Source organism: Benincasa hispida, chromosome 1 (assembly GCF_009727055.1).
Source record: "Benincasa hispida cultivar B227 chromosome 1, ASM972705v1, whole genome shotgun sequence".
NCBI lineage: Eukaryota > Viridiplantae > Streptophyta > Magnoliopsida > Cucurbitales > Cucurbitaceae > Benincasa > Benincasa hispida.
Window position 1 is genome coordinate 33,210,649 of NC_052349.1, and position 25,094 is coordinate 33,235,742.

At 34.3% G+C, this 25,094-nt stretch overlaps 2 protein-coding genes across 2 annotated transcripts in view; one reads left to right on the forward strand and one right to left on the reverse strand.

Moving 5' to 3' along the window:
• LOC120073575 (UDP-glucose:glycoprotein glucosyltransferase) overlaps positions 1-18,275 on the forward strand; it is a 43,629-nt gene extending 25,354 nt beyond the window's left edge. Inside the window, exons 21-37 of the mRNA XM_039026399.1 lie at positions 7,780-7,848; positions 7,961-8,106; positions 10,272-10,373; positions 10,660-10,807; positions 10,943-10,999; positions 11,084-11,214; positions 11,348-11,436; positions 11,543-11,892; positions 12,544-12,639; positions 14,925-14,989; positions 15,876-15,978; positions 16,115-16,273; positions 16,432-16,572; positions 16,660-16,703; positions 17,089-17,203; positions 17,407-17,559; positions 17,669-18,275. Of these exons, the coding sequence (XP_038882327.1) occupies positions 7,780-7,848; positions 7,961-8,106; positions 10,272-10,373; positions 10,660-10,807; positions 10,943-10,999; positions 11,084-11,214; positions 11,348-11,436; positions 11,543-11,892; positions 12,544-12,639; positions 14,925-14,989; positions 15,876-15,978; positions 16,115-16,273; positions 16,432-16,572; positions 16,660-16,703; positions 17,089-17,203; positions 17,407-17,559; positions 17,669-17,845 (2,145 nt within the window). The 3' untranslated portion in view covers positions 17,846-18,275. The remainder of the gene's footprint in view (positions 1-7,779; positions 7,849-7,960; positions 8,107-10,271; positions 10,374-10,659; positions 10,808-10,942; positions 11,000-11,083; positions 11,215-11,347; positions 11,437-11,542; positions 11,893-12,543; positions 12,640-14,924; positions 14,990-15,875; positions 15,979-16,114; positions 16,274-16,431; positions 16,573-16,659; positions 16,704-17,088; positions 17,204-17,406; positions 17,560-17,668) is intronic.
• A 1,199-nt stretch (positions 18,276-19,474) lies between these two features.
• Positions 19,475-22,261, reverse strand: LOC120088261 (probable receptor-like protein kinase At1g11050). The gene has a single exon (XM_039045418.1). The coding sequence runs from the start codon at positions 22,204-22,206 to the stop codon at positions 20,053-20,055; it is 2,154 nt and encodes a 717-aa protein (XP_038901346.1). The 5' UTR covers positions 22,207-22,261; the 3' UTR covers positions 19,475-20,052.
• Between the last annotated feature and the right edge of the window lie 2,833 nt (positions 22,262-25,094).

Sequence of the window (25,094 nt, forward strand, 5' to 3'; positions counted from 1 at the left end):
ACTAAGATAAATGACTAATATTTAGAATTAATCATGCTATATGTACAGAAATCTATTGAAAGCATTGGGGTTACATTTTTTTTTTTTAAATTTTTAAGTGAGAACCCTAAAACATTGAGAAGCTCTTCCATAACTTCCTCTGGTCTGGAAACAGGAACAACCTAAAACATCTCCTCAAATGGGATCTTAAAATAACCTAAAACAACCTAAAACGCTTTCTCAACTGCCCCTTTATAGCAGATATTTGATCGGAATTGATTGAAGCCTTTCAATGGTTCATGGTCCCCACAATGACTCTCGCAATTTGATGCTTATTGGTCATGTTTTCAAGCCCAACAAAGAACATATTTGGGAAAATATTGTTTCGGCGATTTTGTGGAAGGTCTTTGCAAGATTATTTCAAGAAAAAGCCAAATCTTCTAGGGATGTTTTAGAATATGCTTTATTCAACGTTTTCTTTCAGTGTTAAGATACACAAGCGATTGAGAGCCATGGTTTCTCTCTCCTTTCTCATTTCAAATTTTAAACATCTTTTGTACTTCCTTTGATAGGGCCTGATGTAGGGATATTTTGGAAAATTTCCAATTGTTTAGTTGATTGTATTTTTTTATCATTTGTCTTGATTAGTTTCATTTTATTAGTTTTTTATTACGTGTGAAACTACCCTTCCCCTTTGGGTCTACTTAAAGGGGTTTAGGATTAGTTAATTAATTAAGTAGTTAGGTGTGACCAAGCCCTTTCCTCTTGGGCCTATTTAAAGGGAGCTTGTTATCATTTTTCATAACTTTTGAATAAAACTCTTTCTCCAAGATTACTCCAAGAATCTAACTCTTCATCAGGGTTCCTTTTGTACATCTTTGTATTTCATTCAATCAATGAAATAGTCTCTTATCCAAAAAATAAAAAATGAGAAACCTTTTAATAAGCAAGTATTTTTGTGGGTTTTTAATGGGATATTATTCAAACGGAAAGTAGAATCTCTTGCTTTGTTTGAACTTGGGCAGCAGGATTTCTTTTTGGCATGATTCTTGGCTAGATTATTCTACTTTAGGTTCACATTTTCCATGCCTCTTTAGAGTTGCTTCCAATCCCAATGGTTTGGTCTTAGACCAATGAGATGCAGTTAATCTTTCTAGTATATCTCTTTTAGAGGGTTATTGAAGGATGATGAAGGGGTGGATTTTCAGCATTTATTGGGTTCATTAGAGGACAAAGAGTGGTTGACTTCCTGATTCACGTAGTTGGAGGTTGGAGTCTTCAGGACTGTTTTCTGTTAACCTCTTATAAGCATTTGGCTGCCTTTTCTCCAATGGACAAACGTCTCTATAAAATCTTGTGGAAATCTAAATACTCTAGACGAGTTAACATCATTATTTGGGTTATGATTTTTGGTGTGCTCAACTGTTCTTATACTCTTCAAAAGAAGCTTCCATCTCACTGTTTGTCTCTCTCAATTTGTCCTCTTTGTTTGGCGGGATAAAGAAGGGCTTGAACATCTTTTCTTTGAGTGCCCTTTTTCCAAGGCATGTAGGTGGAAGTTGTTCTCGGTGTTTAAACTTCAGTGGGTGGTCTGTGATGTGTTCAAGAATAATGTTATTTAGATTCTGGTTGGTCCTTCCCTGAAGCCTCAGTCCCAGATTTTATGGTCTAATGCAGTGAAAGCTATTCTCTCTGAAATTTGGTTTGAAAGTAACCAACGTATTTTTCAAGACAAGCCTTTACCTTGGTTTGATGGTTGTGAAGCTGCCTGAGTTTAAGCTTCATCTTTGTGTTCTCTTTTCAAACCTCTTGGAGACTATTCTGTTCAAGACTTATGCTTAAACTGGAATGCATTTATTTTACCAGCTTAGTTATTTTGTTTTGTTCGCTATATTATATTATTATCCCGAGTGTACTTGGCAAGTTTTGTTTTGTTTCGTTTCTTTATATTTTGAGCATCAGTCTCTTTTCATTAATTTAATGTAATTCAATGAAAAGTCTTATTTCCTTTTAAAAAAAAGAATATTATTAAAATGCAAAAGCTTCCGAAGGGGATCGGGCTTCTCCTTTTGTAAAGGAAGGATTTTTTTTCCCTTCTTTTTCTTTTTTTTTTTCATTTTTCTCTTTTTAATTAAAATTTTATTTTTATCTTTATAAGAAACAAGATTAATAACAGACCTTCCACTCTAAGTGAATGATGTCTAAAGTGTAGTTACAAAATGACTTGCGTTGACCACTACAACTACGCCATAAACTGAACAAAAAAAAAAGAGGGAAGAAACGACTGATCTAGGAAGACCTGCACATTCTCTCTTTCCAAAGGAGCCATTGGATAGCCCTAGCAACACAGTTCCAAAACACTCTGAACCAACCAGTCACAATCGGAGGGAACTCGGCTTACAACTCTGAAGGCCAAAAATTGTCTAAAGAAATTCCACATATCAGCAGAGAAGTCACAATGAAAAAGCAGGTGGATGATAGACATCACTTTTGCACCACATCACACAAATGTTAGGAGATACTCAAGCTTGGGAGTCGTCTTTGTCAAAAAGCCCTCCTCTCAGCCTCAAGTCCCACCCGTTACTAGACCACATATCTTTAACACTAATAGTCTTGGCCTTTGATATTGTGAAAATATTGGGGAAGAGGATCTTCAAAGGCTGATCAGCCATTTATCATCCCAAAGCAGCATACCCTCACAACGGCCCACTTTAAAACTACAATTATTCTAGAAAAAGGAGAAAGCTTTGGCTATGTCCTTCCAAGGACCAAGGAAACCTTTTCATTTTTTTATAAGCAAGCCCTTCCCTTACAAAATCCTCCCCGTACTTGCTTTTAATCACATTTCTCCACAAGGCAGACTTTTCAAGTTCAAAACACCACATATATCCATATGACTAGGGTTTTATGCATCATTTGAATCTTCATTCACAAATTTTCTATGATAATTGTTCTTTTGGCTAAATTATAAAAAATGTCTTTGAACTTTGTATTTTCTTTGTGTTAAAAATTTTTCTGAACTTTCATAAGTTTCAAAAAGACCCTTAATCTTTCAAAAAAGAGTTAAAAAAAAAATATCCTTACTGTTAGTTTTGGATGAAAATCAATAGTGTTTTTTTTTTTAAAAAGTACTCCAAACCTTTCAAAAGTTAAAAAAATATCCTTAAAACTTTTTTAAAAAAGTTATACCCTTACTATAAGTATACGAACCGAAACTGTAATACCTCATTGCAAAAATACCTTTAAACTTTCAAAAGGTGCTTTAGTACCTTTACCTTTCAAAAAATAGTTTAAAATCCTCTTATTGTTTATCTACACTCCAAAACCTCCCTCTCCTATTTCTTTTCCGTCTCCCATTTCAATCTATGACCTGATACTTCTCTACTTTCCCTCTTTTTTCTCCTCTCTTCTTCAATAACCTCTTAACTCCCCTTGAATGTTGTTACAAGATAGTACGTTTGTAGTTGGGTGTGTGTTAAATTGTAAGCTTTAAGGGGAGATCTTGATTTTAGAATTTTGTGGGATTTTATGCTTTAACTTTGAAGTTTTGGTTTGTATTTTGTTGTTGAAAAAATTGTTGCAAGAATTGCACAAATGGGAGAAAAATGAGAGTATCTATATTGAAAAAATTGATATGGGAAAATTACCCTTTTAGTCCCTGGTTTTTAAGAATGTGTGCATTTAGTCCCTCATATTCCAGATTGGCCATTTTAGTCCCCAAGTTTTTAAGAATATGTTTAAAAGGTCCCTCTATTAAAACTCCAATAAATTTAAACAAAAAACTTGACTAGATGGGTGATGCGGCTTGATGACTTGGAAAATTTTATATTTAATAACCATGAGCGCACGAGTTCAAATCTCACCCTCTCCACTCTAGTCTCTCCCTCTCCTCCCCTCCTTTTGTTCTCTCTTAATCGTGGGAGAGAGAAAAAAGACTGATGTAGCCTAAGAAATAAAAAGAGAGAAATCTCTAATAATAAAATCAAATTCTTTATTATGAATCAAAAAGTTGTCCATACAAGAAGATAATCTCTCTATTTATAGAGAATTGAAAAGCAAACTAATCCTAATCCTAATTAATTAAAGAACCTAATCCTAATCCCAATCCTAATAAATTAAGGGAACTAATCATAATCCTAATCAATTAAGAAAACTAATCCTAATCCTAACCAATTAAGGATTTAACCAAGATATCCTAACTTACTATAATCTTACCACATCATTCTATCCCTCCTTAAAAAAAAACCTGTGCTCAAGTTTTAAAACGAAAATGAAGGTAAAAATAAAAAAGTAAGACACTCAAACGGACACATCTATGAACACCAGGCATCAATAACAACCAATTTTCACGACCCACGTCAATATATTGGATATTTGATTCTTGAAAGGGAAAATTATTTCCACCAATACTATCAACAATGAACCCAAGAATTAAGTTGTTCAAAAAATCCTTTGTTGCTAAAATGTATACAGACTTTTCAAAGAATCGAGGAAAATGATTTTCAATTATCTTCAAATTAGGTTGCCCATGAGTATCATTTTCATCCACACTTGAAGAATTCACATACTCCCAATATTTCCTCAAATATAACCTTGATCTTGGTTGTTCTTGAATGATTCTTGGTAGATCTTGGACATTTCTTGTATACCATTGGTGTTGTTGATTCTCTTGTTGTCCTTCTTGGTGGCCAAGACTAATTTTTGCTTTATTCTCTCGTGGTGGAGGTAGTTGTAGTTGGTTGTGTGCCTCGGTTAATTGATTTAACCAAATAGACACATTCTTTGCAGTGGCTTCATCTTCTTCAACAACTTCATCGTTGATTTCATCGATTAATTGTTCCTCATCATATGGTTCGAATTGAGCAAACTCTGTGTTAGTTCCATTGATTTTTTCTTCTTCCAACGCAAGCTCCTCTTCGATCTTTCTACTTGCCTTATTCAACTCATCTTCAATTATTTATTTTTTTAAATTTTTTCTACTCTATTTGTTTTTTGCACAATTTCACAGCCCATTTGGATGAGTTCTTGTTCTTCTTGAGTGAGTAAATGTAATTCTGGATGATTTCTTGAAAAATCTTGAAGATTATAATTATGCCTTTCTTGAATTTTTTTCAAAAGACCCCAAATTTCATCCATTCCCTTCTGAAAGTCTTCTTGATAGATGCTTGTATTTGAATATTTATGTTTTCTTGAAAATGTTTCGGCCTCCGTATTGGTGTTGGAATGATTTATTGGTGTTCTTTGATGTTGGTCATAATAATTTCTTTCACACTCTGAATCATTTTCTGAATCATCTAACTCCCAATTCTTATGTCGATTTCTTGAGAAACCAGTTTGATTGGATCATCTTGCTCTTTATTGATAATGTCGCCGTGTTATTCAGTTCCAAACAACATTAGAATCTTCATTGAAATCGCTAGAATTACTATAATCAAATTTCAAATGTGGGTAATGATAGGTTCTTTGAGAAAATTGAGCACGAGCAAAGTTATTATATCGGAATTCTTCTTCTGAATCACTTGAGTCAGAATCCCAACACTGCTTTTGGGAGTAAATTTGACCTTCTTGCCTATATCAGCTTCTATACTTTTTCTTTAGCGTTTTCCTTGATCGGTAATAGTCCATTCTTGCAAAATCTTGAAAAAAAAATCAGTATCTTCTTTCTTTCCTATAATTTGAAGGGTTCCCCCTATATAGATGTGGACTGTTCAACAACGAGTATAGCTCACAAAGCTCCCTCTTGCGATCGACGTTGCCAAGAGTTTCCCGGTCTTCCAACGGCGGCAGTCAACTTTGGCCCAGACGGTTGCTCTAATACCAAATTGATGTAGCCTAAGAGATAAAAGGAGAGAAATCTCCGATAATAAAATCAAAGTCTATATTATGAATCAAAAGTTGCCCATACAAGAAGATAATCTCTCTATTTATAAGGAATTGGAAAGCAAACTATTCCTAATCCTAATTAATTAAAGAAACTAATCCTAACCTAATAAACCAAAGGAACTAATTATAATCCTAATCAATCAAGAAAACTAATCCTAATCCTAACCAATTGAGGATTTAATGAAGATATCCTAATTTACTCTAATCCTACCACATTAGAGACCCTCTCTTTTTTATCTCTCTTCAACAACACCATTTTCTGGTTTTTTATTTCCAACAATCTCATCTTTGTCATTGTTGTTGTTTAGGTGTTGTCTCTCTCCCAACACAAAAGTTTACATCTTTATGAAGATTACTCATCACCAAACCCAAAGTTAGCTTATTTTTCAAAGCTCTTCATTGTTAGTATTTTGATGAAAAGAAAGAAACCCCAGATGAGAAATTGGAAATTGTGATTTAATGTCGACTATTCGATTCTCCATTGGCAATAACTTATTTGTGGAGGAAGCTAAAGAAAGCCAAAAGAATTGTATCAAAGGAGAGCAAGAAAATGATGGGGAAGAGATCGGAAAGTGTAAAGTATGAAGCAAAGGAATTAGAAGAAAATAAGTTTTCAAAGAAGACAGATGAAGAATTGAACCAAAGAGGGGAGGAGTTTAGGGGGTTTTAATTGACTTTGGATTGTTAAATAGAAGGGTGAATCTAGGGGTTTTAATTGGGATTTATTTGGGGGCTTGTTGGATGGTTTTGATAGGCTCAATGAAAAATGTGAGGATGTTGAGGGTTTTTTTTTTTTTCATTAACACTCCCATAGAGCCAATTATTAGGATGAAAAGAGAGGTTTTTCTTTCCCACTCTCTCTCTCATGATTAAGAGAGAAGAGAGGGGAGGAGAGGAGAGAGAACGAGAGAGAGAGGGAGGAGGAGAGGGAGAGAGGAGAGAGAAATATTAAAATATAAAATTTTCTTAGTCATCAAGCCTTGTCACCTATCTAGTCATTTTTTTTTTGTTTCAATTTAGTGAAGTCTTTAGTAGAGGTACCTTTTAAACCTATTCTTAAAAACTTGGGGACTAAAATGGCCAATTTGAAACATGAAGGGCTAAATGCACACATTCTTAAAAACTCAGGGACCAAAAGGGTAGTTTTTCCAATTGATATTTATATAATTTTTTTTGAAATTGATTTGTTTTGAACTCAAGAAAATTTAAAAGAAATTGATCACTATACTAGCGATAGGAGCATTTTAATTTTTTATTTTTTTAAAGGCTAAGAGTATTAATGAAACTTTTGAAAGTTCAAGGATATTTTTTAGATAAGGTATCGACAATTTTTGTTTATATACTAAGAGTAAGAGTATTTTTTGTTTTTTGTTTTTTGTTTTTTGTTTTTGGATTTTGATTTTATTTTTTGTTTTTTTAAATTTGAGGGTATTTTTGAAACTTTTGAAAGTTTAGAGTATTTCTGAAAAAAAAAAAAAAACTAACAGTTACCATCAAATACGGTAAAGGTATTTTTGAACTCCTTTCGAAGGTTTAAGGGCAATTCTGAAACTTCAAAAGTTAGGTATTTTTTACTCAAACTACAAAGTTTAAGGGTACTCTCTATATTTTAGCCTCTTTTTTTAACACACATTTTTTATAATTACTTTTAATAATTAGTAAAAAAAAAAGTATTTTGTTTTTTTTTTTTAATTCTACCTAAAAAAGTGTCCCCAATATGTATGTGTCCGTATGTTTCATTTTTAGAAATTGGTGTGTCGCTGTGTTCGTGTAATGTGACTAGTGTCCTGTATCCATGTCCGTGCTTACCTTGTGTGTTTAATCTATGTATTTCCTATCAACTTATTTGCTCCATCTCAAAATCTTCACTCTGCTCTATAGTATTATGTTATATTTTGCATGCATAATGGTTTTCAGGTGGAACATCTTTTGTCGGGGCAGCTTGGCCTTGAATCTATTGTTAATGCAGTTATCACCAATGGAAGAGTGAGTCCTTTTCACCTTTGGTTTTAAGTTTTGTAAATTTGACTATGATTTTCCAGAAATATATGGCTTCATATTGTAGAACATTTTTAATTTACATTTCATTCACTCATAGGTTACACCTGTTACTGATGAGAGCTCATTTTTGAGTCACGACTTACATCTACTGGAAGCAGTAGAGTTTAAGCGGAGAATAAAACATATTGTGGAAATTATTGAAGAAGTGAAATGGGATGACTTTGATCCTGACAGATTAACAAGGTTTACTTCCCCACTTCCTCAGTGCTTGCCCCTTATTTATGTATTTATTGTAAAAAAAAGAGCCATGAAATAATATGCCTTTGTTTTTTACAGGTTTAAGTACTTTTTTGGTTCTTTTATTTATTTATTTATTTATTTTTTTGTGGGGGGGTGGTGGTGGTGATCTTATTTCTCTTTTATTGAATTTGTTTAAACTTGATTGAAACTTGTTTTTCCTTTCCTCAAACCTCAATGGCTATCTACCTTCAATCTCTTTGCTCTTTTATTTTCGTGATATCTGCCATGGAGAGAAATTAACATGGGAATGCTAGCATGGCTCCTACTAGCTCACCTTTCTTAGAGGATGGCCTGTGGTAGGAAATAATGGATGTACCATCTAATTTGTCCCCTTGTTTCCATTTTTCCCCACATAACTATTTTATAACGTAACACTCTTTATTATCTTGATTTTTAATCATTGCATCCTCAGTTAGGAATATATTTATATTATTTTTTGTATATATGTTTCCCCCAAGTATTTCACAGCTTGGTTTTCCCCCTAAAGGAAGCAAAAAAAAAAAAAAAAAGTTCTTTAAGTTTCTTTTCATTTTTTATTCTTTTTGTGCTTAATAAATGGAGAAATTACGAGGTATTAAGTGGATAAGGCAATATTGAAAGTTTAAACTACTGCTAGAGATATCATAAAATGCATGTATGGAAATAATAAATAACTGTTCGTTGATCAAAAGTAGTACAATTTTTAACTATCCTCGAGTGATTTTGACATAGTTAACTCTGTTTCGTTCCTTATCTTTTGTACTTTACACATTTAATGTAAGCCCCATCCGATTTTCAAAATTTGAGCTTATAAACACTACTAATTCCACCTAATAGTGTTTTTTTCCTTTTTTAATTTTTTAAAATTTTTTTTATCTACTTTCAAAAAATGCTCTCAAAATTTAAGTCAAGTTTTGAAAACTAGAAATACTATAAAATTTTCATTTTGGAAATTTTGGAAACTCTAGTAAAAAAATGTGAGGAGACCAACATGGTTTTCAAAAACTTAAAAATAAAATTGAGTCATCATCAAACAAGGCCTTATATTATTATTATTTTATTTATACATACACACATTTATACACACACACATGTATATACATGCACATATATCAATGCACACACACGTATGTACATACACACATATACATATACATACATACACATATATCTATACACATGCACATATATTTTGTTGTAAGAAAATGAGCTTTCACTGGAAAAATGGAAGTATATACAAGGGTATAAAATAAATAAGCCTCTTTGCTCTTTGTCCCCCTAGGTGTGGGGGGAAGGAATTTGTCTGTCTGAGATCCTAACTCTCTAGGTGATCCCTCTCCGTCTGGCGAGTTTGTTTTCTCTGTCCTCTAGAGAATTAAGATTCCTAAGAAGGCGAGATTCTTTATTTGATAAGCTTTACAGGACGTGCGACACTTGGGATCCACTCTCGAGGAGGATGCGTTGTTAGTGGGCCCATTTTATTGTATTTTCTATCGGAAGGCACAGGAAGACCTAAATCACATTCTTTGGACATGCAAGTTTGTGCCTTCCATTTGGAACTTGTTCTTCCAAACGTTTGGTTTGATGCTTGCCCATCATATGGGCACCAGAGATGTGATCAGGGAGTTCCTCCTCCATCTGCCTTTCCGTGAGAAGTTTTGTTCCTTATGTTTGGCAGATGTGTATGCTATCATATGGAATCTTTGGGGATTGTTTGGAGCGTTTCCATCCGCCTTTCTGTGAGTGTTTAAAGGGTTGGATAGAGAGTCTAGCAATGTTTGTGCCCTACCCTTATTAGTTTCCATATTTCTCTCTATGCTTTGACTCCAAAGTATTTTTGTAACTATCCTATAGGCATTGTTTTGCTTGATTGGTTCCATCTTTTTTTAGTGGGGTCCTTTTTTGTGGGCTTAGTTTTTTGTATGTCCTGTTATTCTTTCATTTTTTTTTTCACTGAAAGTGGTTTGCTTCATATAAGAAAAAGAACCCAAAAAAAAAAAGCCCAGCAACATTTAGGATTTCATATTATTCCACATGCAATTCATTGGTCATATTTTTAGTACTTGTAGTATTTAGTGTTTACCCGTTTGATTTGTATTAACTGTTCATGATATCCCACACTACTGCAGCAACTTCCTCAGTGATGTTATTATGTTTGTTTCATCCTCAATGGCTCAGCGGGAGCGAAGTTTCGAAAGTGCACGCTTTGAGGTTTTGAATGCAGAATATAGGTAAAGATTTCAATCTTAATGTATAAATTATTCTTTCCTTTGAACTTCATCAGTATTAATACAGAATAGTAATCCTTGTAATGATATATCAAAATTTATTGAAAATCTCAGCATTGTGATTAACTTTCTTCTAATTTGAGTATTAGACTCATTTCATTACTTCAATGAAAAGTCTAGTTTCCGTTTCATTAAGAAAAAAAAATTGTCATCAGTGGCCGTGCGGTACACTTCAAAATTCCAATTCTTTGGCCTCCCTCACCCTTCTCTTTATTTTTACTTTATACAGTGCCGTTGTAGTAGATTATGAAAGTTCTAGCATCCATATTGATGCTGTTATTGATCCACTAAGTCCATCTGGCCAGAAGCTATCATCAATTCTTCGTGTTCTGTCAAAATACATACAACCTAGCATGAGGATCATATTAAATCCAATGGTAAGATGTTCTAAACCTTGTACATTAACATCCCAAGGGTGTCGAGCGTGCCTATTCTATCAAATTCAAATGATAATTCTTTGATAATTATTAATTTCTTGAGGAATTAACCTTGTCATGTCTTCTCCATGGCAGAGTTCGCTTGTTGATCTACCTCTGAAGAATTACTACCGCTATGTTCTGCCTTCACTGGTAATTATTCATGAAGGCCTTTGGTTTATATGAAATTAAGTTTTTCCCCATAAATGGTGTCTGAGTTGTTCATGACAATTTCAGGATGATTTCAGCAGTACGGATGCAACCATAAATGGGCCTAAAGCATTCTTTGCAAATATGCCATTGTCCAAGACGTTAACGATGAATCTTGATGTTCCAGAGCCATGGCTTGTTGAGCCTGTTATTGCTGTGTATGTTTATCCACTAACCATATATTCTCGATTTGTAATCATATAAGTTCGAATGGTTTGTTTTCTTTGAACAATACCATATCCCGTTTGATTTCAACTTCGTATGTTTCTTGCATCACGTTGCAAATTTCAGTCATGATCTGGACAATATTTTACTCGAGAATATTGGGGACACAAGGACGTTGCAAGCGGTGTTTGAACTTGAAGCTCTTGTTCTTACTGGTAAGCAGTGCATCATATTTACATATAAGGTGGAACATAGATGTAACGAAATCTTAAAAAACAAGGTTCAGTGACTGTATTGCGACATGTACTACTTCATTTTCAGGCCATTGTTCAGAGAATAATCAAGAACCTCCCCGAGGACTCCAGTTAATTCTTGGTACAAAGAGCACACCACATTTGGTTGATACTCTTGTAATGGCAAATCTGGGTTATTGGCAAATGAAAGTTTCTCCTGGAGTTTGGTACCTGCAACTTGCTCCTGGTAGAAGTTCTGAACTTTATCTTCTGAAGCAAGGTGGGGGTAAAAGTCGGGAGAAAACATTGTCAAAACGTATCATTATTGATGATCTGCGGGGTAAAGTTGTTCACATGGAGGTAGAGAAGAAAAAGGGAAAAGAGCACGAAAAGTTGTTGGTTCCTGATGGTGGTGATGACTTGCTGGGGAATAAGAAAGTGGGTGATCATTATTAAGAATTAATCTCGTCTTTTATCAGTTAATTTACAAGTTTAGTCCTTGACATTTAGGTGTGTGTCTATTTTTTTTTGTTAAACTTTAAAGAGTATCTAGTAGATCATTGAACTTTCATATTTATTTTTCACCCAAAAAAAAAAAAATTTCAAATTTCAAATTTCGATTTTGTATTCAATAGGTCCCTAAACTTTAAAAAGTGGGTAATAGGTCTCTTCAAATTTCAAATTTGTGGCCAATAAATCTTTGAATTTTCAATTTTATGTCGATAGATCTTTAACTTATTTCGGATTTTTTTTTTTATTTTTTATTTTTAATTTATTGACCCACGAGATGCAAAATTGAAAAAAATTTAGGGTTCTTTTAGATATAAAATTCAGATTAATTAGTCTTTTTAGAAATTTGAATTTTTCATAGACCTATTAGACACAAAATTGAATGTTCAAGGATTTGGTAGATAATTTCTACGTTCAAGAAACTATTAGACACAAGCTTAAAAACTATATCTTATTTAACCTTTTTTATTCCAATGTTGGTGAATTACATTTCTGGTGCATGATAGATTCGTTGGTGGAATTGTGGCTCTTTTTCTCTTTAATTAATTAACTTATTATTATTATTATTCTTTTTTGCAGGAAGGGCATAATAATTGGAACTCTAATTTTTTGAAATGGGCCTCTGGTTTAATTGGAAGCAATGATCAATCAAAAAAGACTAAAAGCACGTCTGTGGTGAGTTCTCAACTTATCTCTTTGCCATCTTCTTGTATTGATGTAAATTATGATTCAGACTTTGGCCATACATTTTAATAATACCCTTGGAGCTATTGATGTAGAACTAAGAAGCACAAATACTTCTAATTGTGTAAAGAATCTGTATCATATAAATATCTGATATCGATACGTCTAGATACGTGTTTAAGACGTGATTTGAAGTATTTGATTTCTTTTTTTCAAATTTTCAGATACAGTAACCCCTTACAGAAACGTGAAGTGGATACTTTGGGTCTTTTTTTTTTTTTTTTTTCATATTTAATACCATCCACTTAAAAGCCCAACCTACAAGGCTACAACCCATTTTATTTAAAAGTCTACTTAAATTTGGCAGTCCCAAACAAAAAAAATTGGAAATAAAAAACAAAAATGCAGAAAGAAGTATAAGGAAAAAACCCTAAAGGCATTTAAATCTTCGTTCTTCTCTCACTATCTGAATCACGATTCACAGCCCCCTCTCCCTTTATCTTCAAATTCATTCTTCAATCTTCATTTTCTACTTCTCTCTGCTGTCAGCCCTACACCTATCTTCAAACCATCATTTGGCCTCGTTGGCGCCAGTTACGATGCCATTGGGTTTTTAAATTTTATCTTAATATTTTTTCACTCTTCTCAAATCTACTTTAATTTAACTTCAAAATAGTATTATAACAATTAATTGGACAATATCATATATATATATATATATATATATATAACCGACTTATCTGTATCTTAATTTTTTTAAAAATTGACGTATCGTCGTACCCTATCGTATTGATATCTGTGTGTGTGCTTCCTAGATGTAAAGTTTTAGATGAACCTTTATTTTTGGATCCCTCTCTATTTTTTATATCTATTTTTTGTTTAGTGCCAATAGAATATCTCTTTCTTGGAAGGGATGCCTAATCTTCCCCTTGTAGGCTTTTTAAAAATTATTATTATTGATAATCAGGCGGATCTGTTTGTAGTTCTTACATTTCTGATTCGGTAAATTATTCTAATGGTCGTTTAGCAGTGTTACAACCTTTTCTCCAAGCCAATCCACTTGAATCAAAATTTTGTTTTCATATGAAAAATTGTTCTCTTCTCATCTTTCCCCTCCTGGATTCTACTCTTATATTTAATCTCATTATTGTGAATATTACATTTATAAGAACTGTAGTCTCTGGTGTTCTAAAGCATATGGCAGTCTTGTTATGGAAATTTTGTTCTAAAAATATGATTGATTGTATTTTGCATCAGACCAATTCCTTAACTTTAAATGGTGATATTTGGCCTTTCATTCATTTAATTTTTTAGATACGACATGACATTTGATTCATGAAAATTTAGTACAAAGATGGATAGCTACCACCCATATTACCAAAGGTTTGTGTGAAGAAAAGGAAAACGCCAACTGGCATTTAATTAAAATGAAACTATTATCACAAAATACTTTGAAAGATCCCACCAATGATGCCAAAAAATCCAGCAAATTTTGAACATCTTCCAGGTCTTCTAGCCTCATTTTAAAAAATCCAATGGGTTTTTTTTTCTTGGAAGATCTTTTTATTTTCTTCCGCAAATAGCCTTGGGGAGGAAATTCTCTGATGTAAAACATGTGGAGATCTAGAAGAATAAAGATAAAAATAGGGCCTGAACTTTCCAAAACCCATCTTTAAAAGAAAATCAAATGGCTGATTCGATGCATAATTTTGAATTGAATACTGGAATGAAATCCACTCTTCAATTTTATAATCAAGAAGGCCGTTGTGAACATCAAGTTCTAGTTTCCCTCATTAATCCACTCTTCAATTTTATAATAGTAATGATCATTCATTGGACATCGTGCTATTTTTCAAGCTACTAGTAGCACGAATATGAAGAATATGGTTAAATATACCACCTACTGTCTCAACTCTAAGTTTTTGGGTTTAGTAGTGATTTAGCATTAAAACATAAAAGTTACTCATTTGGTGATTACACTTACAAATAAAATTTACATAAACAAAATTTGGCTCCTCAAATGAGTTCAGATTTTCCTCATAGGCAAAGAACAATAATTACGAGCTTCTTTTGTATCCTATTTCATCATATCAATGGATTGCTGTTTCGAGGATAACTTGGCCAAAAGGCTACGATTCAGATGATACTTGGTGTTTTATTTGATCTAGCTATGCATTTAACAGGTAGAATCAACAAAACACCGTATGCGGGGAAATTCTTGTTTATGCTCCTATTTTAGATGTTCTTTAATTCTAATCTTTACTCATTCTCTGTAGGAGCAAGGAAAAGGAGGGCGCCATGGAAAGACAATAAACATTTTCTCCATTGCATCTGGACACCTGTAAGTGTAACGTTACTATATGATCAGTTTCTTTCGGTAGTGCAAGTTACATTTCTGTAGTGGTCTATACCCAACATTGAACTTCATATACATTGACCAGTATCGATAGAAGATATAATTATAACATAGAATTGCAGAATGATTTCCTTCTTTCCTTAAGTTCATTGAAAGATTATAAACAGACAATACAGAAGAAAAGAGCCGAGCACAAAAGGAACTTATACGTATTCATTATCCAGTGCTGGCTTCAAGCTTTCTTAAAGATTTGTTTGTTTGTTTCTTAGAGTCAAGTTGATACAAGCTTGGTTGAGTGACTATAATAGTATCTCACATAATAGTAAAGGTTTTTACGTGTCTTATGGATATCGCCAACATAGTGAAGTACCCATGATTTTTAAGTGACCTGACCTGGTCCCCTAGTCTGTCTCCATTCACTTTGAGTTCTAACAAATAGTTTCTTTCTAGTGCTTTGTGTTAATGATGTTCTGAAAAATTCAGCAGGACAAATCAACAATGGAAATTTGCAATAATCGAGTCGTTGCACCACAATTTCTAATCACAGAGACAAATTAAAATTAATATGCAATTTGAACATATAGATGCTTGTAATGTGCATGAATATATGAGGTAGCTATTATTATCATCTTTAAAAAAATATAGATCATGTTATGTTATGTTTTAGTGCTTTGCTTTATCATTTGTTTCCTTTCTTTCACTTGTATCAGCTTTCATAATCTTAATGAAGTGGCTTGTTTCTTGTTAAAAAAAAAATATATATATATATATAGATAATTTCTTTTTGGCAGTGAACTTTGTCAATGGATATTACTTTATGCAGTCTATGAATCTGTAAAATGGTCCACTTTCTAATGATATTTCTTGGCAGATATGAACGCTTTCTCAAAATCATGATCTTGAGTGTCCTAAAGAATACACGTCGGCCTGTGAAATTCTGGTTTATAAAGAATTATCTATCCCCTCAGTTTAAGGTTAACATAGCCACTCATGCTCCCTTTCTTTCTTTCTTTCTTTTTTTTTCTGTTTTTGTTTTGGTTTTTGTTTTTGTTTTCTGAAGAACATTTTGTTTAGATACCTAATACCTGCGCTCTCTGGTGACTTAAGCAGGATGTAATTCCACTCATGGCTGAAGAATATGGTTTTGATTTTGAACTAATTACTTACAAATGGCCTACGTGGCTGCATAAGCAGAAAGAAAAACAGAGGATTATTTGGGCATATAAGATTCTATTTCTTGATGTTATCTTCCCTCTTTCGTTGGAAAAGGTACCATGTCCATTATGCTCCAAACTTCCATGATTTCTCGTAGCTTATTTTTAAAAAGAAACGAATATCAAAATGTTAGCTTAACTTATTCATAACTTGATCATCTGTTGCATGTTTATTTACTCATCTAAAAGAAATTGTTCGTTTGTTACCTGCAGGTCATTTTTGTTGATGCTGATCAGATTGTCCGGACAGATATGGGGGAACTCTATGACATGGATATCAAGGGAAAACCACTAGCATATACGCCCTTTTGTGACAATAATAAGGATATGGATGGATATAGGTTTTGGAGACAAGTACATATCAATCTCCTTCCCTGTTAATTGTTATCAATAAGTATTTTTCAATATCACCCTGTCCTCACTATTTCCTTTAATGGACAGGGCTTCTGGAAAGAACACCTACGTGGGAAACCATACCATATAAGGTAGAGACTGCTGTAATGTATTGATTGAACTCCATTGAGATGCATGCTCATTCATTAATTCCACTGATATTTCAAATTCCAACTTCATAATGGGTCGTAAAGTTCTCATTCCTCCGAGAAAAATGCCATCAAGAAATCTTATATTGTCTCCTATATTTCATTGGTTGTTCAGTAGAGTCAACTAGAATTCCGTAATTGACTGTAAAAAGTCTGTTTCTTCAGAAAAAGAATGTGTAAAAAGTCTGTGGATGTAGTCTTTAACGAAGTAAAAAGTCAAATCTCCATCTGTTTTTGAACACCACTTCCCCTATCTCTGGAAATTATCAAATACCTTGCAGTAACTAATAATATGATGCATTAATGTTTTTCTTTCCGTTTCCTACAGTGCATTATATGTTGTTGATTTAAAGAAATTCCGAGAAACGGCAGCTGGAGATAATCTAAGAGTTTTCTATGAATCTCTAAGCAAGGATCCAAATAGTTTATCCAATTTGGATCAGGCAAGTAAATTTTACATCGTTTATCGCCTCATTAGTAATAGCATATCAAGTGATACTTCATTAGCATTGAGATAATGTTTGTCAAGTAAAATTTACATCACCTGATATTTTATTTTGTCCCCATTCTATGGTGCACTTCCATATGGTAAATGGAGATAATGTTCATGGTATTTATTTCTAGTTATATTCTGCGTTCTTTTCAGGATCTTCCCAACTACGCTCAGCACACTGTGCCCATTTTCTCTCTACCACAAGAATGGCTCTGGTGTGAGTCGTGGTGTGGTAATGCCACAAAATCCAAGGCGAAAACCATTGATCTCTGTAACAACCCCATGACCAAAGAACCGAAGCTTCAGGTCCGACTGTTGTTTCTTCATATCATTTTCTATCTTTAGAAGCATAATAACGTTTATATTGTATGCTTTTTCATCTTTGCCATTTATTAAAATTAGTTGCATTTATCAGGGTGCTAGAAGAATTGTTCCCGAATGGCCAGATCTTGATTTGGAGGCCAGAATATTCACAGCTAAAATATTAGGTGATGTCAACCCTCAAACACCTGTTTTATTGCCAGATCAAGCCGACAATCCTGCAAGTAAGAAGCCTATTAATGAAGATGTAGAATCAAAGGCAGAGTTATAATGAGATCATTTAAGTTCTACTAAATTAGACTAATGGGAGGATTCTGCTTCTCAATTCAACATCTCCTACTTCTACCATAAGGTAGCCTTCTTAGAAATAACTTGGAAGCCAGATGGACACATGCCTCTGTAGGCTGATATTGCAGTGAAGATTTCATGGAAGAGTTATTTTATCCGTTTTCCCCACCTTCTCTAATATTTTGAATATTAATAACTTATTGAAAAAAGTTGGCAATTTTGATAAAGACATGTATAGTAACAGCTGATTTTGTAATTTAGTGAAGTTTAGGAAGAATTTTCTTCTCATTATTCCCATTAGGAAACTTATTGTTATGCTGCTAGCAATATTTCATATTACCAAAATGTGACTGAAATTATGGAAATTCTTCATTTATGTTAGAAGTGCTTGAATAGTGTACCTCTTCTGATCATTATATGAATCTAGAAGCTATTCCAAGTCAACACACGTCTACACTTTCAAAGTCAAGTCAAACACAACTAAGTGCTTGTATTTTGCAATTCTATATATTTTGGGTTACATGGAAAAAGGCTTTACAGAATGATTTGGATCTCAGGCAAGGAACAAGTTTTCTTGCCTTTGAGATATTAGATCAACATCTTAATCCAAATTTAGGTTGATTCCATAATTGTTATTGAGGCTTTGGAAGGTTTTGGTTGTTTACAAGTTATATTAGATGAGAACTACTGCTCAAATTTCTCATTTGCAAATGCCAATTGATAGTGCATATTGTTGAAAGTCTTAAAGTTCTTTTTGCTTTCCTTGATGGTGGAGCTTCATTCTTTGCTGGCGCACCAAAATTAATGGCAATTCATACGAAATTCCAAAGGACTCAGAACAGCTCACTCAAAAGTAAAGTCTGTCCTTTAAAAAAAAGGAATAAAAAAAGAATAAATAATCAATAATTAGATATGAGTTGCAAAAAGGAGCTTCAGTTCATAAATTTGAGAAGATCTCAAATCATCCCTTGAAAATGGTCGTCCATTATGGTTGTTCCCAAACTTTTAAAAGTCAAACACTAGCAACTACGACAAAGACTCCCATGTTAAAGAATAAGGTCAATGTCATGATTACAAAAGGTCGAATGATCAACATCAAAACAAGTATTAAAATTCCACCAACTCCTAAACTCCCCCAACACCTTTTTGGTCCCTCCTCTCGATATCTCAACGTCTCTCAAGAGGTATTTGGGACTACTCTAAAGAATTATGAAGTTTAGGGAGTCATGAACTCTTTGAAGCTACAGTGTAAAGAATTGATAAGGCAGTAGTAGGATCCACAAACTCTTTTGAATCACACAAGGAGCGGAGTTCGCAACTCCTACTTCTCAACTCCTTGGACCAAACACACCCTAATATACACCCCCTAATTGCTTCTATTGCCTCTATAAACTATAGAGACCACCTGTTACTCAGACGAAACTAAGAAAACAACCGACATATTGAAGAGATATTCAGTTGCTGTTTAGAGTGAAGACACTACAGCAAGCTTCTCGGTTACATTTCCATCACAGTTTCATTGAAAACCTGCATACTCCCATCAGGATTGTGAGTGGGAAATTATATATCATGATGAACTCCACATTCAAATTTCCTTTTACTATTGCAAAAGGATGCCAAAGTCTGTTTCTCCTGCCATTGATTTATTTGTGAAATGAAAAATTTGTTTGTTCAACAAAAAGGATAGAAAAGTTTCTATAGAAGAAAAAAGAGATGGACAAGAAAAATGTACATCTTTATACTTGCTATAAATCAGTGAGATATAAGAACTAAAGCTATACTTGATGACATCTTTACAGACTCGAGTAAAATTTACATTACAAGAGAAAATTTTAATTCCAAAGCATCTGCTAATCCTAATTAATTCCAATTCTAAAGCTCTCAATGATCAAATGTTTGGTTAACTGATTATGATGGAGGTTGGAGGTTTTTGGTCTCACCAGTTTCAACTTCTCAGATTCTCCAGTTAAACCTCCCTCTCCAAGACTCCCATTCTGTAGTAGATATCATTTCATCGCAGGCTCAGAAAACGACATCCAGACTGCATTGGATAATCTCGAATGGCAGCGAATGGCAGCCTTCATTTGAGTTGCTACATAAGAGATATAACAAACTCTTGAAGCATTTTCGCCTAACCAAAAAATCAAGATATCTTCTGAGTTTGATACTGAATGTGATTGGTCTTCTTGTTCATCTGAGCATGTCACCGTTATGCAATTCAAGTCCGCTTAATGTTGGTGATATACTGAAGTTGCTGCCGTCACCAACAAATGAAGGATGGCCATAAGGCACTGGCCGATCAGAAATCTGGGGAACTTCAACGTCACCTTCCAACATTTTCAGAGCTTCCATAATGGTGGGCCTCAAAGCCACCATCACATGAGAACATAAAATTCCAACAGCAATGAACCTCTCCATTATCGCTTTTGGATTTGAATTAGAAGAATCTCCATCTTTCATTAGAGCAGGATCTAAAGTTTCTCCTATTTTTCCAGCTTTCACCAAGGACCAAGCCCAATCTGTGATCAAGAATGCACGCGGAGATGACGACAAAGAGAAATCAAGAGCTTTTCTCCCACACATGATCTCCAAAACAACTACTCCAAAGCTATAAACATCACTCTTCTCTGTTAGTTGTCCATAAAGTGCGTATTCAGGTGCTAAATACCCATGAGTTCCTGCAACTCGAGTTGTTAGATGAGACTGTCCTTCCCTGCTCTGTTTGGCGAGCCCGAAATCTGCCACTCTTGCTCTCATGTCTGCATCTAGCAATATGTTCGTCGCCTTGATATCTCTGTGATATATGGCAGGTTTCACTCCGTAGTGCAGATAAGCTAAGCCTTTTGCCACATCCAAGATAATATTCTTCCTTTGAGGCCATGTCAATGATTTTTTTACAGTTCCAACTTGATCAAATAGTATAGGGAACAAATAGTCATCAAGATTTCCATTTGGCATGTAATCATAAACAAGGTATCGCTCACTTGCTCCCTCATCATGACCACCATCCCCATCGATCACACAACAACCTCTAAGTGGAACAAGATTCCTGTGCTTCAGATTACTGATTATTTCAACCTCATTGCAGAACTCTGCATTGCCTTGAAAATCTGATTCAATTACTTTCTTGACTGCCACCATACTTCCATCAGGTAATGTCCCTTTGTAAACCAAACCAAACCCACCTCTCCCGATGAAGTTTTTTGAAGAAAAGTTATCAGTTGCTTTCTCAAGCTCCTGAATCTTGAACCAAATTGATCCAGTGTTTGGCCTGGCATGTGGCCTAGACCCTTGTTCATCCAGCTCAACATCAAACTCTAAACTAGACTTATCAGCCAATTTTTTCCATTTGTAAAACCAAAATCCTATTCCTAACAGAACAAAAAGGACCAAAATTCCAACAGCAGCAGCAGTAAGGCCATAAACTAGAGCAGAATGGTTACTTTTGGAATCCTTTTCAATACTCAATGGCAAATTAAGTATGCAATCTAACGCACTGTCGCCTTCAGGGCCAGATTCATTCACAATACCAGCAGCATAAAGAACAGCAAAGTAAAAGCAATCCATAGAATGAGATTTATTACCATCAATTCCAGTCAAAATAGCTTGAACTTTCAAACCAGCAGCGAGACAAGCATCACAGCCAGGACCAACAAGTTCCGACCGACAACCAGAATCGAGCGGCGAGTTCTGGCCAACTTTCGAGACCCAATCTCGAGTCGTTTGAATCCCAGCACAGACATTAGCAGAGATCACAAATTGCAAAGGATTAAAGCAATGGGTAACAAGGTCGCCGGGAAGGGAGAGCGAGGAGAGCTTCGATTGGTAATCGCGAAGGCAGGAATTGGAGGTTTCGAGGTCTGGGAGGTTGAAAAGAGAAGTCTCTTTGAGGTGTTGGGCCAAAGCAATTCCAAACAAGGACAAAAGGGTTTGACAACAAGGGATTTTGGAGGTATCATTCATGGCGGATTTGGCAGTGGTCTGGAAGAAAGGGTTCCGGCAAGCAGTCGCATTCCAAGGGATTCTGAGGACATAGTTGAGGTCCATTGGGCAGATGGGGTTTACGATTGGAGTGGCTGCTGAAGTTACAGTTATTACAGAGAATAAACAAAGAAGGAAGCTACTGAAAATCTTCATCGTTTCCCCTTTTTGCATCGAATTCTTTACTGGGTATACTGAAATTGAGATGTGTTCCCAAAAAAAAGTATTAGAAAAGAGAAATCCGGTGGTTGTTCTTTGAAGTGTCGAAAGAATTTTCCACCATTTTTCTGGTTTTTTGGTCTCTCTCTTTTGTATTTGGTGGTAGTGGTGGCTGGAAAGGTGGAATTTTTTCGTCGTCTTCATCCATTTTCATGGTCCTTCGTGGAAAGTGAAAAGGGGAAGTAGTTGGTAACTTGGCAATGGATTTGATAAGCATAAAGATTAGTGGAGATATTGGATTTCATCTTTAGGATCACGAGGAAATGATTGACGTTTGTTAAAATTAACAATTCGCCAACCAACTAGTTTATTTTTACTCACTCACCTTAATTCACTTCAACTATCTCTTTTTCAATGATTCTACTCATTGGATACCGTCAATAACTACCATACCACCCTCTAACAACCAACTCTGATGATCACATTTGTACGGCCAACTTGAGACTCCAATGAAAACTGTCTTCGATGATCAACTCCAATGCAATTACCTTTGACGACCAACACCGATGTTTATCTTCGGTGGCCACCTTCGATGAAAAACCACCTTTGGTGATTACCTCAGGCACACAACTTCAACCACCAACTCCTTCGTTCATCTCCAACGACTAATTCTAACGACCAACTCGATCGATCCTATATACTTGAAGAAAAAAAATCCAACTGGCAAAGTGAAAATGTTTTTAAATACAAGTTTAAAATTATCACTTTATGGTATTTAATAGTCGTATTTTATAGTAATTTGACATCGAGGGATTATCCGAAGATGATCAGATCATCCTTATAAACCTAAGACATCTAGAAGACCGACAACTTTTTGACAGTCTCACCGCATTCTAGGAAGAGGTATTATTTGTGTCTATTTGGTCGGATTGATTAGCTTGACCATCTTAATGAATAATATATATATATATATATATATATATTGTATATATATGCATGAAATTGACTCATTATTAGCCATGTTTATATTTATTTTGTGGACATGTAAATAGACCACAGATGAAAACCTTCTTGATCATGTTCAACTCATACATTCCATGACCGTTAAAGTATGTTGTAGAATTGTTAATTATATAAATAATAATATTTTATCTACATCAAGTACAATAGTTACATAAAAAAAATCGTGATATTTATTTCTGAATAATACTTAGGTGAAGTCGGGTTGCACCCATCTATTGCATTTGCACAAACCTGTACCCAATAAAAAATGTCACGTGGCAATTTTTTATTTTTTAAAAAAATTGATTAAAAATGTTTTTTTTTTTTTTTTTTTTGTGTGTGTATGGGAAAGGGGAAATATAGGGGATTAGGTGCATCTTAGCCTAGGCTACACCTAATCATTGTTCTTTATTTTTATTTATTGAATTCACATCTCAAATGAGTAAAAATTTGGGAAGTAAGTGTTTTGTTGAATAGTGAAACAAAAAGTAAAGGAGAAAAGAAAAACAAAATAGTTATTACCAACTTTGCGCACCAAATGCACCACAAATAGCAAGGAGCATTGATAACTTGTAGAAATACAAGTTATTGTTCTCTCAAAGTTGGAATAATTAGGATCTTTAGTGATATAAATGCACTCATCATGAAAGAAAACGCATGAAATTTCATTCATGTAGTAAACTCATAAAAAAAATATCTTTTTTAAGTAAAAAACTACTTCATTAACGCATTTCAACACATGAATCAAAGAAATTTACTAAGTATTGCAGCCAAGGTCAATGCAAGGGGTATGCGTTCGAGAATATTCGACGCATGAAGGGTATATTGGCTCGTGCATTTCTTGTCAAATCACCACTTGCAAACATGGACATCTGACTAGCGGCGTTTGAACATTTCAGAAGTGGCAGGTAGCTACTCCAAGGTATGAAATTTAATGCATGTCCAATCACCAAATTGTCGAGATTTGCCTATAAGGAGAAGCCACCTTCAGAATCAGAGTTAGACAATTTAGAGCCAGCCAGTTAGAAACTTTTCTTTTCAACACCAGTAGATAACATTTGTCGTTTGCAAGCAAGTAATAGGGAGGAAGATACCATTTAACCGTTGATCAAGAGGTGTCGTTGGAGAGAAACTTGAGAGAGATATCTTTTTCAACTCATCTACCATGTTGGTTCTAGCAAGCATAAAAAAACAAGCCAAAGAGGATAATAGATTGAACTCTCTGGCTTGATTTCTACTTTTCACACTTCACTTCCATTCACTATTTCATTTCATTAAGCTGAGATTGTTTGTATAAATACTGGTTATCTTTAATTCAATCTTAAATTTGACCATTTATCACTTCTCCATCTGTTTACCTTCAAAATTTTATGTGTTTATGAAATTATCTGACTTAATGAGAGCATGAAATTTTTTGTTTAAGTCTCCCTAATAAGTTGATTAAAGTAACTAAGTAGTTAGGTCATAGAGAGTAATTTAACTATTGAACGCATTAAGTCAGGGCATGAAATAAGTCTAGAGATAGAGTTGCTCATGTCTTTTGTCTGTTCTTTATGACTAATGTATGCACCCTAGAGATAGGATTACATGTGGCTTTCGCATCGAGAGATGCTAAACTTAGCATGAACTAGAGAATAGAATTTCCAACACATAGCATATACATTTAGATTGTAAACAAGCATCTGTATCATCTTCATCTCATCTTCATTGCGCTCACATAGGCTTGCTAAATTTACCAGGAAATCAATGCATACCATTTACACTTAGAACAATTCATCCATAAATCCCTTTCTCCTTCTAAACTCCTATTTCTTCTTGCATGTGTGTCATTAGCTCAGTGAAAATAACCAACATTTCTCAAGCTAATTAGAAAAAATCTATATTAGATCCAAAAACAAGGTCTGCGTTAGAAGCATTCTAGAATCCCTGCGTTGGACCCTGGATTGACTAAGAAATTGGATTAGATTTATACTTGGGTCTGACTTGAGAGAACTTGTATGGATTCACAAGGTGTGCACGCATCCACTACCAATGCATCCCTTGATTCTTTTACCTAGAAAGAAATCACTCTTTCAACCATCTCCATCCAT